The sequence below is a fragment of the Sycon ciliatum genome, chromosome 1, assembly GCF_964019385.1.
Source record: "Sycon ciliatum chromosome 1, ocSycCili1.1, whole genome shotgun sequence".
Lineage (NCBI taxonomy): Eukaryota > Metazoa > Porifera > Calcarea > Leucosolenida > Sycettidae > Sycon > Sycon ciliatum.
Genome location: NC_088643.1, coordinates 9,373,030 through 9,385,592, shown reverse-complemented (window position 1 = coordinate 9,385,592; position 12,563 = coordinate 9,373,030). Strand labels below are relative to the sequence as shown.

At 46.8% G+C, this 12,563-nt stretch overlaps 2 protein-coding genes across 3 annotated transcripts in view; one reads left to right on the top strand and one right to left on the bottom strand.

Annotated features, from left to right (window-relative positions):
* LOC135812382 (DNA repair protein complementing XP-A cells homolog) overlaps window positions 1-3,190 on the bottom strand; it is a 13,676-nt gene extending 10,486 nt beyond the window's left edge. For both annotated transcript variants that reach the window (XR_010552789.1, XM_065325759.1), the window contains exon 1: window positions 2,811-3,190. Coding sequence is in view for 1 of the 2 variants with exons in the window: in XM_065325759.1 (XP_065181831.1) it covers window positions 2,811-3,048 (238 nt within the window). In the remaining variant the exon portion in view is untranslated. The remainder of the gene's footprint in view (window positions 1-2,810) is intronic.
* A 292-nt stretch (window positions 3,191-3,482) lies between these two features.
* LOC135812336 (guanine nucleotide-binding protein G(q) subunit alpha-like) lies at window positions 3,483-12,305 on the top strand. Its single transcript, XM_065325719.1, has 7 exons — window positions 3,483-3,803; window positions 3,881-4,065; window positions 4,199-4,347; window positions 5,276-5,404; window positions 6,279-6,408; window positions 8,067-8,220; window positions 10,534-12,305. Exons 1-7 carry the CDS (start codon window positions 3,686-3,688, stop codon window positions 10,722-10,724), a joined length of 1,056 nt encoding a protein of 351 aa, XP_065181791.1. The 5' UTR covers window positions 3,483-3,685; the 3' UTR covers window positions 10,725-12,305.
* The last annotated feature ends 258 nt before the right edge of the window (window positions 12,306-12,563 follow it).

Below are 12,563 nucleotides of genomic sequence, written 5' to 3'. Positions count from 1 at the left end.
CTCGCTTTGTGTCCCTTCATGGGCGCAACTACAAAGCCTTCACTCAGCGACTAATGTACACTAGAAGTAATGTACACGGCACCAATCTGGACTGCTGGCACCATCAATCCACTCAAGTCACCTTGTTGTTGTTGTTGTTGTTGTTGTTTTTCTTGTTGATGTTATTGTTGTTCTTTTATTTATAGTCGTTCACACAAAAATCCTTGCACGAGTCCAAAAAGCTGAAGACTATTGGTCCAGCAGCCATCTTGCCCAGCATTCAAACCCGTCACACAGTAGCAGCAGCATGTACACACTACATTGCATTACGTCACTTGTCTGCTGCCCCGGGTACTGGCCAACTGGTGAGATCAGTGTGTAGTGCTGCTTTTTTCTTTTTCTTTTTACATTTGGGCTGCCCTAGACATGTAGAAAGTTGGGCTCGGCCCCAGTGGCCGGGGGCATTCATGACTTCACCATTATGCCTATAGTGTGATTCAATCCAACCTTTCTGGGACGATTGTCAAAACTCGGCCAACACAAATGACTTCTCTGATGAATGATTTCTTGTTTACAGTGTGAGGTCAGATAGAGTACGGTCGGAAGACGTCCCAGTGAATGCCCAGAAAATGCCACTGCCGCTATGCTGTAGCAGCACTCTCAATGTACAGTACAACACACACATAGGATGCACTTCGCATGATGGGCTCTGTCGTATCCGACACATACACAAGCACAGCTCCAAGCACACTGACTATGGCTTGAGCAATGGAGATAATGTGGAAACATGGTCTTACATCCATCAATCCTAAGTAAGGCAAGGGGTCCCATGCCACATACGCCAGTCCTGCAAGGGATTGTTTACAGAACCTCTGAAAGTAAATGCCGATTCACAATACAACTTTTTGCTACGCCACACGCGATTTGCGACAGTTCCGACAAGAAAATGCCTGTCGCGAGCTGTCGCGTACAGTCGCAAGGCACCTGTTGAAGAATTTCAACTTTCGCGACATGCGACGCAAGACCTACACAGATGGAGTGCAGTTTAAAGTTTGGGTGCACGTGCAGTGATAGTACTATGAGTGCACAGGGATGTCACAAACACCAAAAAGACTGTGAACCGTGCGTCGCTGTCGCAGCTCGCTGCAGGTGTCGCAAGTCACATGTCACGTCGCAAAAAGTTGTATTGTGAATTGGCCTTTACCAAACATTGCTTGGATATCCACTATCCAGGCTCGGTATAGATATTCTATATATGGAACGAAGAGAGGTGGCAAGGCGTTCATATATGGATGAATGTGTACATAAGGTAGCGCAGTCACGAACCATGACCTGTGACATAACGGTTAACCTCCATACTATAACCTACGCTATAGTGCATAGTCCATACCAGGGAGTCGTAAAATACCATATATGTACATGTAGGTATTTTACGACTCCCTGGTCCATAGTGCATTATCCAAAGAACCATTTTTATGGAGCACGCCAACTTCACCCCGAGGTACGGTACAAGTTCGTACTTTGTAATTGTAGACGCGGTTTGCGCTTCACAAAAACACTACAGAAGTGCTAGACCAGAGGCTGGACTCACATGCCCGATGATGTATTTTTTTATTGTCACTTATCGTCTGTGCGAAGGGAACGATCGGCGTTCTACCAAGAGTACATACATGTACATGTAAACCAAAGTGTGCAGCTAACTCTGCATCTATGCTGCATAAAACCGATGCCACCGCATAAAAATATTTCATGTCATCATGAATTATAGAAAAAACTAGGCCTAAGAAAAACCCATCACACCATAGGTTCAGTGCAAATCACCGTATCCAAAAGGTGATAACGGGAAGTTCAAGTGCTTTTTTTTACTTGTGCACGACAATCGGCAATGCGAAACAGAAGTGACCTTGGTGATACGGTGAAATGACCATCTGAACAGCTGCGAGCGGCAGCAACGGTGAGTCACTATTATGACCCAAACAAAACGCTTTGCACTGGGGTGATTCGTGGGATGATTCTCCCAGAGTTGCACACTCTGGTTTATGTACTGCACTGGTTGTATGTATCGTCTAGATTGGCACAATGCAAAGACATCACATTTTATCGATTGCGCCACTGCCATTAAAATCATGTCTAATGAATTATTTCGATACAGCTATGAACAAATTTTTTTAATTAAGTGCGCAGTCCTTGCAAGGTAGGTCAAGAGGTCAAGAGCCTTGACCTGTGTGTCGGAGTAAGGAGTGAGCACTTAATTTTGTTCATGACTTTATTTAAATTGCTATCTCCACCTGGAGTATTAATATTCCGATACTTGAGATTCTGGAACGCTGTGTGTATGAACAGTGGCTATGAAGGTGAATTGTGATCACCACAGGCACAGGACTTGAGAGCATACTTTCATGAAAAGATGTAGTGGAAGATACTGTGCGTCACATACAGTAGCTAGTAGTACGTAGCCGTTTTCAAGTGCCATTTTTCTAAACCTTGCTCAAATGTGCCAAACGGTGGTTCCAAATGCCCGAAATTCATTCCAACACTTCCTGCGTTCACGATAACCTACACCGTTAGCACAAATTTGTAACAACAAAGTGCTACACGTTGCTGACATAAGTAACTACAGTCATGTATATGTACAATGTAACGTATTCGTGTATTTCCTCAACGCATGGCCCGCATCCTATTTTTATACAATCAGATACTTATCACAGGGTGAACGGCACTTGCGTGGTAGCACGCGAGAAGAATGAAAGGCAACATCAGGGAAATCCTCGCACACGCTCATTCAAACAAATGAACGAAGTCGTGATTACTTGGGGAGAAATGGGACTTACCAGGATCTTGAGCTACTCTGGTTGACGCAGGAGATTCGATATCGTTATCATCAAGTAGAAATCCCCCACAGGTATCTTGTTTCTCAACGGGGACTGCTGGTGCTGTTTTGGTAGGGTAGGGGCGAACAATCCTGGAGGAACGAAGTGCTCTTGCTCTCTCCTTGTTACGCGAAATCCTTTCCAGCTCTCGATCTGTCAGCTGGCGAGAAGCATTGCTCTCTGCCGTATTAGCATCCATTTGAACAACTAGGTAGTTGTGGGCTTGATCATACCTGCACCTGGTCTCTTCTTTCTTTGACTAACTGAACTCCAAAGTCTGAAGTGAAGACAGACACTGTGACACGATCGATCCATCTCTCCCGATCCCACATGCTCAGGACAGTCAGGAGTCAGGTTTGAAAATGATGCAAATACGTCACCTGATCCAACAAACACGTCATTTGCTCCTGAAAGATCTCGTATTCCCCACTTATTTCTCCGTGAATTTTGTTTTTGGGAGGATAGCTTACGGTTTATCAGAGTACCTCCTTGACAACACCTCGAATTTTGAATTTTCTGCATTCCTGAATCACCGCCATTTTGTAGTTCAGGTTTTCTACGGAAATCGCCGCCGAGCTCGAGTCTGCTCCGTGCACGAAGATGAAGCTTCGAAGAGTGCTCGACTTGAAAATCTACACTGACTGTACCGGTTTATGTACGTGGACGTCTGTGCTTCTGCTTCAGCATTTCAGTTTTAGTAACGTTTCTGTGGTGTCTCGGCGATGTTCGGCCGTTCTTAGTCTATGTTTTCACTTTCATGAGTGAAGTGCTGGGAGACTCGTGCGAGCGCTGGAGTTAAGGAAGAGGTTGGTGGCCTCGAGTTCCTGGCCTCCATAATGTCGTGCTGCTTGTCAGCCGAAGCGGCGGAGCAGAGGAGAATAAACCAGCTCATTGAGAAGGAGCTGAAAAAAGATAGAAAGCAAGCTCGAAGGGAACTCAAGTTGCTGTTGTTAGGTGAGAGAAGCCTTTCCGAGTTTATGCTCAAGGTCTTTTCTGAGGTATTAAGTGGATTGACTTCTTGCTGCCTGCAGGAACTGGTGAATCTGGCAAGAGCACCTTTATAAAACAAATGCGAATCATCCATGGTAATGGCTACAGCGAATCAGATCGTAAAAGTTTCAAAAAGTTAGTGTTCCAGAATATCTACACGGCCATGCACGCCCTACTCAATGGTATGGATGCGCTACACATACCATTCACCGACGAAAGCAATAAGGTAAGTCGAAATTGTGTGCTGATTTTCCGTTTGTTCGTGTATGACTTCGAGTTGTCGTGTATTACTCAAGTTCGAAGTTGATTCTCAAGAAACTGTCTTGTACCGGGTATTCTACAACCCCTTTCCTCCGTAGGAACGTGCCACGCACGTATTACGTTTGGAGCCTGATTTGGTGGAGTCTCTTGACCAACTGGATTTGCTACGAACGCTATGGAGTGATCCTGGTATGCAGACATGCTACGAGCGGCGGAGAGAGTTCCAGCTGACGGATTCAGCGAAATAGTGAGTATTCACTGAGAATATATTTTCATATTCGTATTTGGGAGAGCAGCTGGAGCAACAGCTAGCTGTCACCTTCTTTTATGTGTGCTTGGAATTGGGCAGAACAGTCGTAGTGTCTCCGAATCTTGCCTGATCACCTGTTCGTTTTGAAAATGTTTCTCTCTCTTTTTTTTCGGCGAGTGTCAATGTGAACGGCGTTCCCTGTGAGGGGAGTTGACCGCTTTTCATGTGAGGTGTCATTTGGTTGAGACGACTCAGGCCTGCGACGTCTGTGGCCCCATGAGTGGCAGATGCTTGTATTGCTCAACGTGCGACTCTGATTCCTAGCTCTTCCAGAGAGAAGAAACGCAGCAGCAATCTTGCCTTGTTGTGCGTGAAAGGTTCGCTGCGTCATGCGAAAGTGTGGTCGATGTCGTCAGTGCGTGACTGAAGCACCGTGCGGTGGAAGTATGGCACTAGTACTAGTACTAGAAGTAGAAGTATTGCTTCGAACAGCCGAGTAACCCTGTGCCCACGCTCGAAACGTGCGAATGATCGAGCGTCCGTTGCCAGTTCACGTACAAATTTCAATATGCCTCGCAAACATTTTCTATTCCGAGTTCGTGCATAGTTGATTGTATGGCGTTTTCTCAATCTCGTGCGCTGTCTGTGTGGCTGTGCAATGTATTGTTGCGTGATAAGTGTAGTAAAATGTGGCGAAGTAGCAGTGATAAGTGTGAAAAACTGAGCTGGAAAGATCCCCTGGTATTTTGTGGGGCATGTGTATGACAAAAGTTCTGATTGATCACAATTTCTATGTGTGCTGTGGTGGCCTGCTCGCCAATCCACCCCCTCTTGGTATGTGGGTGTATGGAAGCTGAGTATGTCCCTGAAATGTGCATTTTGCTTTGTATGCTATTTCTCTTTTTCTCTCTCTCTCTCTCCCTAGTTATTTGGACGCCCTGGAACGCATCGGCGCACGGGACTACCTGCCTGACACTCAGGATGTATTGCGTGTCCGTGTGCCTACAACTGGCATTATTGAATATCCATTCAACCTTGACAAAGTCGTTTTTCGGTAAGTTCTTTTTATACTCACATCATTGTCAAGGCTTTGCTACCGAGCGTTCTCGGTTTCCTGTTTCTGCTATACTAGTACATCTCAATGATCAAATACAGTCAAACCTCGTCAGGACGAACTGCAAGGGATTGAACAAGTTTGTTTGTCTTATCCCGGAGTTCTTCTTATCCAGATCTGACAAAAAAAATGATATGCATATCATATGGATTGTATTTACATGTATGTGAAGGTGAATGCTATGGCACATGTAAAGCACTTATTCATAGCATAAGCCAGCAACAGGTATTAAAGTACAATGTGCAATGAATTCATGACAGCATGTCCTCCGCCTTGTAACGTGCTGTCAATTCCTTTTGCCCGTACAAGAGGCCTCGACTATCGGACAAAAACTACAGCCAGTGCACGCACGTGGATCGAAGCTCGTACTACACGCTGATTTTGTTCAAATCACGCTTGAAATTAGCTCATCTTCACGAAAGTTCGCAGTACAGGAGTTCGTCATAAACGAACAATTTTGACTTGATATGATGCCTGGCCAACCATAGGATTGGCCCTAGTTTGTACTAATGGAAAGTTCGCCATATCAGTGTTCGTCCTAAAGAGGTTTGACTGTAATAATTGTCTTCTGTTCTGAAGATTCAGTGTGAAGTCCCGTCTATTTATTGGTGTTATTTATCGCAATCTGTGATTCTGTGCTCTCTTGCTCTACCCAATTGCCAATCTCTCCTTCTCACACCTTGCAAGCGTGCGGTCGCATGTGTGCGTGCGCCCGTGTGTGTGTGTATCCGTTTCACTGTTCTCTTCATCTACTCTCCTGTCCCACTGTTCTCGAGTGTACACTGACTGACTGGATGTTCTCGCTGTGCTGCAGGATGGTGGATGTCGGCGGGCAGAGATCAGAACGGCGGAAGTGGATCCACTGTTTCGAGAATGTGACATCAACTATTTTCTTAGTGGCACTGAGCGAGTATGACCAGGTCCTCGTCGAGTCAGAAGACCAGGTGAGTGCTCCTTTCTCCTCTAGATTGTGTGTGTGTGCTTACGTATCATCAGTATGGCAGTAAGTGATTCTTGACTTGAACCCCAGCTGGCAGTCTGTAATGTGCACTGAGCAGAAATCCCTGTTTCATTTCAGCTTGTCTATTTCCGATGTGGATTTGAGAGTAGTGGTTGGTGGTAAGGCCGTCTTGGTTCCATGCCCAGCAGTGCATCCGGTGCGACACTTTGCACGGCAGCACTGTACTGTTGCATGTACTGGTGCATACGGGGGATGTCTTCGTACTGTGCAAGTGATAATGAGGGTGGCCAAACTGCAGTCGGTGGCATGTGTGGGGAACTCGTCCGCAGAGCAGCTAACCAAAAATAAGTTGGGCAGGTGCGGCATCAACTGGACATTCTGCACATGTGTAATGTGCTACCTGTACAGTGCTGCTCGATGAAATCCAGTCGCGTCACTCGAGTTAGCGCCGTGCATCGTTTCGCAGGCTAGTGTTCGCAGGTCTACGGCTGCACAACGCCCAGGCGCGTACTTGAGCGACACGACTGGATTTCATTGAGCAGCACAGTACTTGCCGGCCACCTTGCTCCTGCTTGCGATGATCTTGGCCAAAATTGGATGCAATCATCAGTCCCAAGTCGCCCGATGTTAGCATGATCGTGTAGACTACATACAGTGTAGATGAAACATGCCACTACCCTTTTCTCTGGGTCAACATTTTGCTCGCCCGGAACAGTCAGAGTGCAGCATGGAAAATTGGAAATGACGCAACTGTGATAGGCTTCAGTTCTGTGTATTTGATCCTCGACTGCCGTCATTGGATTGATTCCAAGGCGTGCTGCGCGCCAGTTGATGTGTTGTTGTGCAGGCTTCTGCTCCTCAGCTTCAGTTGTGTTCATCAGTGTGTCTTCATGACGGGTTTCACCAAGAGTGCAAAGGCCAGGGCGTGCGACTCCTTTATGGTTTCAAGCCCGTGGACTTCGGCGTTGTTTACGTCATTTTTTACATCAGATGCCGTAAAGCTTGTTCCACTGGTTGTGCTGATGCAGCAGAGGGCTGCATTTTTGGACTGTGGCTTTTGAGACTCATAGAAAATGACGTAAATACGAGTTCTGCCCCCACCCCATGCCGGGCTGCGCAGTCTGATGTGCTCTTGGTGATACCACGAGTACATACATAGCATCTTCCTCCTCATCCTCCTTTCCCCATGCACACACACACCCACACACAGTCACATAGGGTGTGCAATTCCGTTGATTCTCTTGGATTGGCAGAATCTGTGGAAAACGTATTTGAAAACCGTGCATACCTTACACTCATCTCGTGGCAATGCCATCCGCAATTTTTTCTTGCCGATCCAGGAATGTATTGGCGCTGTGCACTCCGGAAAGGGGAGAGGAGGTACCATTAGTTTCAAACGTTGCATTTCATGCCCCTCATACTCTTGGATCTTGTCCAGATGTTCTGCCACTGGCTGAAATATGCCCGAGACCCCGCCCCCTCTCTCTCTCTTGTATCTCCATGCCCTCACTCTACAGGCCTTGGGTTAACAAACCGGCATACTTTTAGTGTCGCAGGAACACCCCGAACAATTCCCTGTGAAATCATGTTGTGTTATGATGGTCTCCTGTTGCTATCATTCTTTTTCTTCTACTGCTGCAGAATCGCATGGAAGAAAGCAAGGCCTTGTTCAGGACAATAATCACATACCCGTGGTTTCAGAACTCGTCAGTGATTCTCTTCCTCAACAAGAAAGACTTGCTAGAAGATAAGATCCAGTCGTCAGATTTAGCCGACTACTTTCCCGAGTTTGTCGGTGAGTTCTGGCTCTCTTTCTTCTCTCCCACCACTTTTATCGTTTTGTTAGTTTTACCCGTGATTGTGGGTGGTGGTGATGGTGATAACGAGGGAAATTGAGCGGAGCATAAGCATGCTCGATCATCATAAACAACGCGGCAGGGAAAGAATAAAAAGGGACAAGCATACACGCACAAGAATAGCAGACTGCGTGAATCAACAAGTTATTGAAGTCTTCTAAATCTCTACTTCTTGGTACGAGCTGCTTGTGATTCGTGAAACTCGGCCTGGAACTGCAGGAAACGCATATTTCCTTTCGGCTATTTTCGGCCTGCGCCTTCTAGGCCTAAGTTTCCAGAATGGTATTGATCTCTTCACAATATTAAGAGTCCTGAGAAAAGTACCATACTCGTGCAATTAGTGCCTCTGGGGCACTATTTTTTTTCAATCTCCATCACAGATGGGGCACTATTCAAGAGAGGGCACTGTTTTTTCAATGCTGTTACATTTACGTCATCCCGCATAAAAACGACGAAGAAGGTGAAGAAAAACAGAGCCGAAAGTTAACTGCAAGCTATCACGGCTCAACGGAAGGGCAACCAGAACTGCGATTTTGATCCTGAAACCACCAGCTCAATGACATGGACAAGAACGTTACCAAAAGAACACTCCAAACTTGCACATGCGCTTGGTTACAAGCCGGGGGGGGGGGGGGGCTTAGTTTTTTCACTGGCCCTTCAATAGAGATTGGGGCACTATTCGAGAGAGGACTCTAATCACGCGAGTACGGTATGCTGTTCGACAGATGGTTATAGTCGTCAACTATACATTGCGGTACGTAGACAATTATACACCGGTTTGTAACTCTGTCGAAACAGTAACTAATTCTCCCTTATGATACACCTTTGGAAAGGTCTTACTCTCAGCTTTCCAGCGATATGAAGATCATCGTGACAGGTCAAAATGTCCTGGTAGATTACTGCGACATAGAAAACGGTGAGGTGAAACGCAAGTCTTCACAAGTTTGTAAACCAGCTTTAGTCCCTAGCGAATCTATCCCAAGGTCATAGCACAGCTGGGCAAGTCAAAGAATTTGCACTATCCCCCATTCCACTCTTCTTGCTCATATTAAGCTCTTTGGCTTTTCTGTACACTCCCACGAGTTCACTGCTCAATTTGAACTGAGATTGTCATGGCACCAAGCGGCAGAACGTGTACAGGAATGGAAATTCAAATGCCCACGCGTTGCGCCCATGGAACTGTGTGTCCGTCGAGTGCCATAACTCAACAATCTTTGATGTTATCACTTCGACGATTGTTGCAATCGCAAGCTGAGAGTTTTCTCTTCCACTTACACATTTCAATTGTGAGAATCGAGTAGGCATTGGGTAGGGTACAATTGTTTGAACATACACGCGTCCTGTAAATTATCATCAGTGAGCGATGTACACTCAGGACATTACAAAACATAATGTAGTAGTGCGGGCTCATCTAGAATCGCATGATAGTGTGGGCTCAGCAGGGAATGGGTTGGGCGTACTGCAGTCTTCACAGCCGCCAAAGGGTGACTTTGTTGTCCGCAATGAGAGGTAGAAGTGCGTGACCTTCACCACGCCCTTCTCGACTGAAAGAAAACACAAAGAACTCGTGTGCCTACTGGACTACTGTAATTCAACAGATATTCAGCGCATACTTCTTTTCTTTTCGGCTTTTTTCGGCCTGAGCCTTCGAGGCCTAAATTCTGCTTCGGCCGAAATATCATTTTGCACTACGGGACGGAGTATACAGGCAGGGGCAGTATGGGCTGAAATTTTTATGTGACCAACAAATTATTTAGGGCATGTTCGTCTGGGGTGGTCTGCATTGATCTGAGAGCAGAGCAGAATTTCCTACGGTCACGTTCAGACTACTGATAAAGAAATGGGAAAGTTTCCAAGGTGATTTTATCACGTGACGTTACAGGCCTTTGCAGGCGGGAAAGGTTTACTGCTCTGGCTGGCCGGAGGAAAGAGCATTCTGGCAGTAGAAAAAGGTGCTCTCTGGGGAGCTCCCTTCTCGGTGCCGTGGTCAGAGCTGCACAAGTAACATTAGTTTATCGGTAGTACGAATGTCGTTCACGGTTAGATGGGGTTCTCGGTTGTCTGAACGCACCCTTAATACCAATGGTGCCAGGTTATAAAGGGGCCGCTGTACCTCTCCGGCCCTTTTATTTTTGGACTACATCTCTGTAATTTAGTGTACGACGTGTTCCCTTGATTGTCTCTAACGTTCACTGCTGTATGTGTGTGTGTTTGTGGGTGGGTGGGTGAATGCGAATGTCGTGTTTGCGTAGGTCCTCGGCGAGATGCCACTGCCGCACGGGAGTTTATTCTCCGTATGTTCGCTGAACTGAACCCGGACCCGGAAAAGACGATCTACCCGCATTTCACCTGCGCTACCGACACTGAGAATATCCGATTTGTCTTTGCGGCGGTGAAGGACACCATCCTGCAGCTCAATTTAAAGGAATACAACCTCGTATAGGCCGCAATGCTGTGCACGAAGGACCTGCATGATCTCTTGTGTGTGTGTGTGCGAACCAGCCAGGTGGTAGTTGGCACTGCTACGGCCATCCTCCCGGTGGTGGGCATCTCCTGATACGGCCGCCGCGTTCTTCGCTTGCGTGCTCAAGGTAGCTGAGAAGACTGTGTACTAACGGGTCATTATATCTCCTCCGCGTATGCTCGTAATGCACTCTCATCTATTGTATGGCCCCGTCCGCTGAAGCACCAACGCCATCGCGTCCATGACCCGCCCTCTTCTCCGGTTCCCTCTGTCTCTCGTGTGTGTGTGCGTGCGTGTCCACTCAGCTACATGTCAGAGCAGTCTCTGCAGGTACTGAGATATCTGGGGAGAAGGAGATTGTTGCTTGTATATGTGTGCTCATCTCCTACGCTTGGACGGCATGGCTGCTGCAGTCTGGTCTGCTTGCTGTTGTAAAGTCTTGTCCGCTTGGCATCCCCTTCCCTTTCTCCCTCCATACCTTCATGGCTGTACATTACTCTTCCTCCTGCCGCTGTTGCTGCTGCCCGCGCCACCTCCGCTGCCGCCGTGCTACCCGTTAACCGGAGCAACTGGCTGATATTGGGGCAATGGTGGTTTCGGCGAGAAGTCGTGTCACCGCTGTGCATGCTACTGACGTGGCGTGGTGTCTTCACGAAGCTGGACTGTCCGGTCGCCACCGCCGCCGCTCTGCCAATGCTGCTGCTGTTGTCACTGTCCTCCACCTCCTCAGCCTCTCTGCTACTGTTATTCATATCGTCAATCTAGTTGAGTTCTTCTTCCTCTTCTCCAGCATCACCACCAGCAGCATCAACAACAGCTACAACATCAGCATCCCACTGCCCCCCTCATGATACACCATGATAATCATCAACCTCATCTCATCATTATAGTGATCATCAACCGTAGCCCTCTTGCTGCATTCGCCTTTTTTCATAATTTTTTATCAATATAACGATATGCCATACATGTATCACTTTGTGCATGCTCACGACCCTCTTTGTCCTCGTTATTAACCTTTGTTTTTTATGACATTGACCCGTCCGTCGTCCAGCTGTCGTAGTCCTAAAGGCCCCGGTTCTATCGGTAGTTATAGAGATATTTTCTTCAGGCAAGTATGCATCTCTTCCCATCATCTTTATTTCTTCTTTTTCTTTCTTTTCTCTTTCTCTCTCCTTTTTTTCTTTTTTTTACTATTTCTCTTCCTCGCATATGGGAGTGGCGAGAGCATATGGGAGTCAGTTGACTGGAGGTTGCGTGTTCGTTTAATTTTGTCTATACCGTACCGTGCATTCGTTTCTGTCTGTGCGTCGGCTCGTCTCACTCGTACCTCTGTTGTTTTTGTTTTTTTTTCTCGTGAACCTCATCAGACATGTGTTCTCTCCCCTGTGTATGTGTATCGTATGCACACTTGGCCGTGTTGTCTCTCCACTTGTAGGTAGGTGATGTAGATATTTATCAACGGGTGTACATCTCTTGCTTCATACTCTTCATATGATGACCTGGCACATGAAACGCAATAGAACAAACATCGAGTTGTAAAAGTTGTAAACTGATCATTCATAGCCTGTTGGTGCTCTGTCGGTCGGGTGTTTGCGATGCGTCGCTGCCATGCCTGTGTGTGTACGTGTGTGTCACCGCACTGTGCGGTTGTGTTGTTCACGGCTTCAAGCTCACTAAGGATATTGTCTACAGTACATAGTCCTCGGGGTTATAATTCTTGATGCTGTTGCCACACGGAATCAGATAAGTAGTACAATGCAGTGTGGTCTTGACACGAGATCGTGTGGGGCTACTACTCTAGGGTGACGACATTTAATT

Bases quoted from the DNA above. Each gene is read 5' to 3' on its own strand.
- LOC135812336 (XM_065325719.1), top strand. From the start codon at position 3,686: ATGTCGTGCTGCTTGTCAGCCGAAGCGGCGGAGCAGAGGAGAATAAAC. The intron at 3,804-3,880 runs GTGAGAGAAGCC...TGCTGCCTGCAG, and splicing joins ACTCAAGTTGCTGTTGTTAG to GAACTGGTGAATCTGGCAAG. The intron at 5,405-6,278 runs GTAAGTTCTTTT...GCTGTGCTGCAG, and splicing joins CTTGACAAAGTCGTTTTTCG to GATGGTGGATGTCGGCGGGC.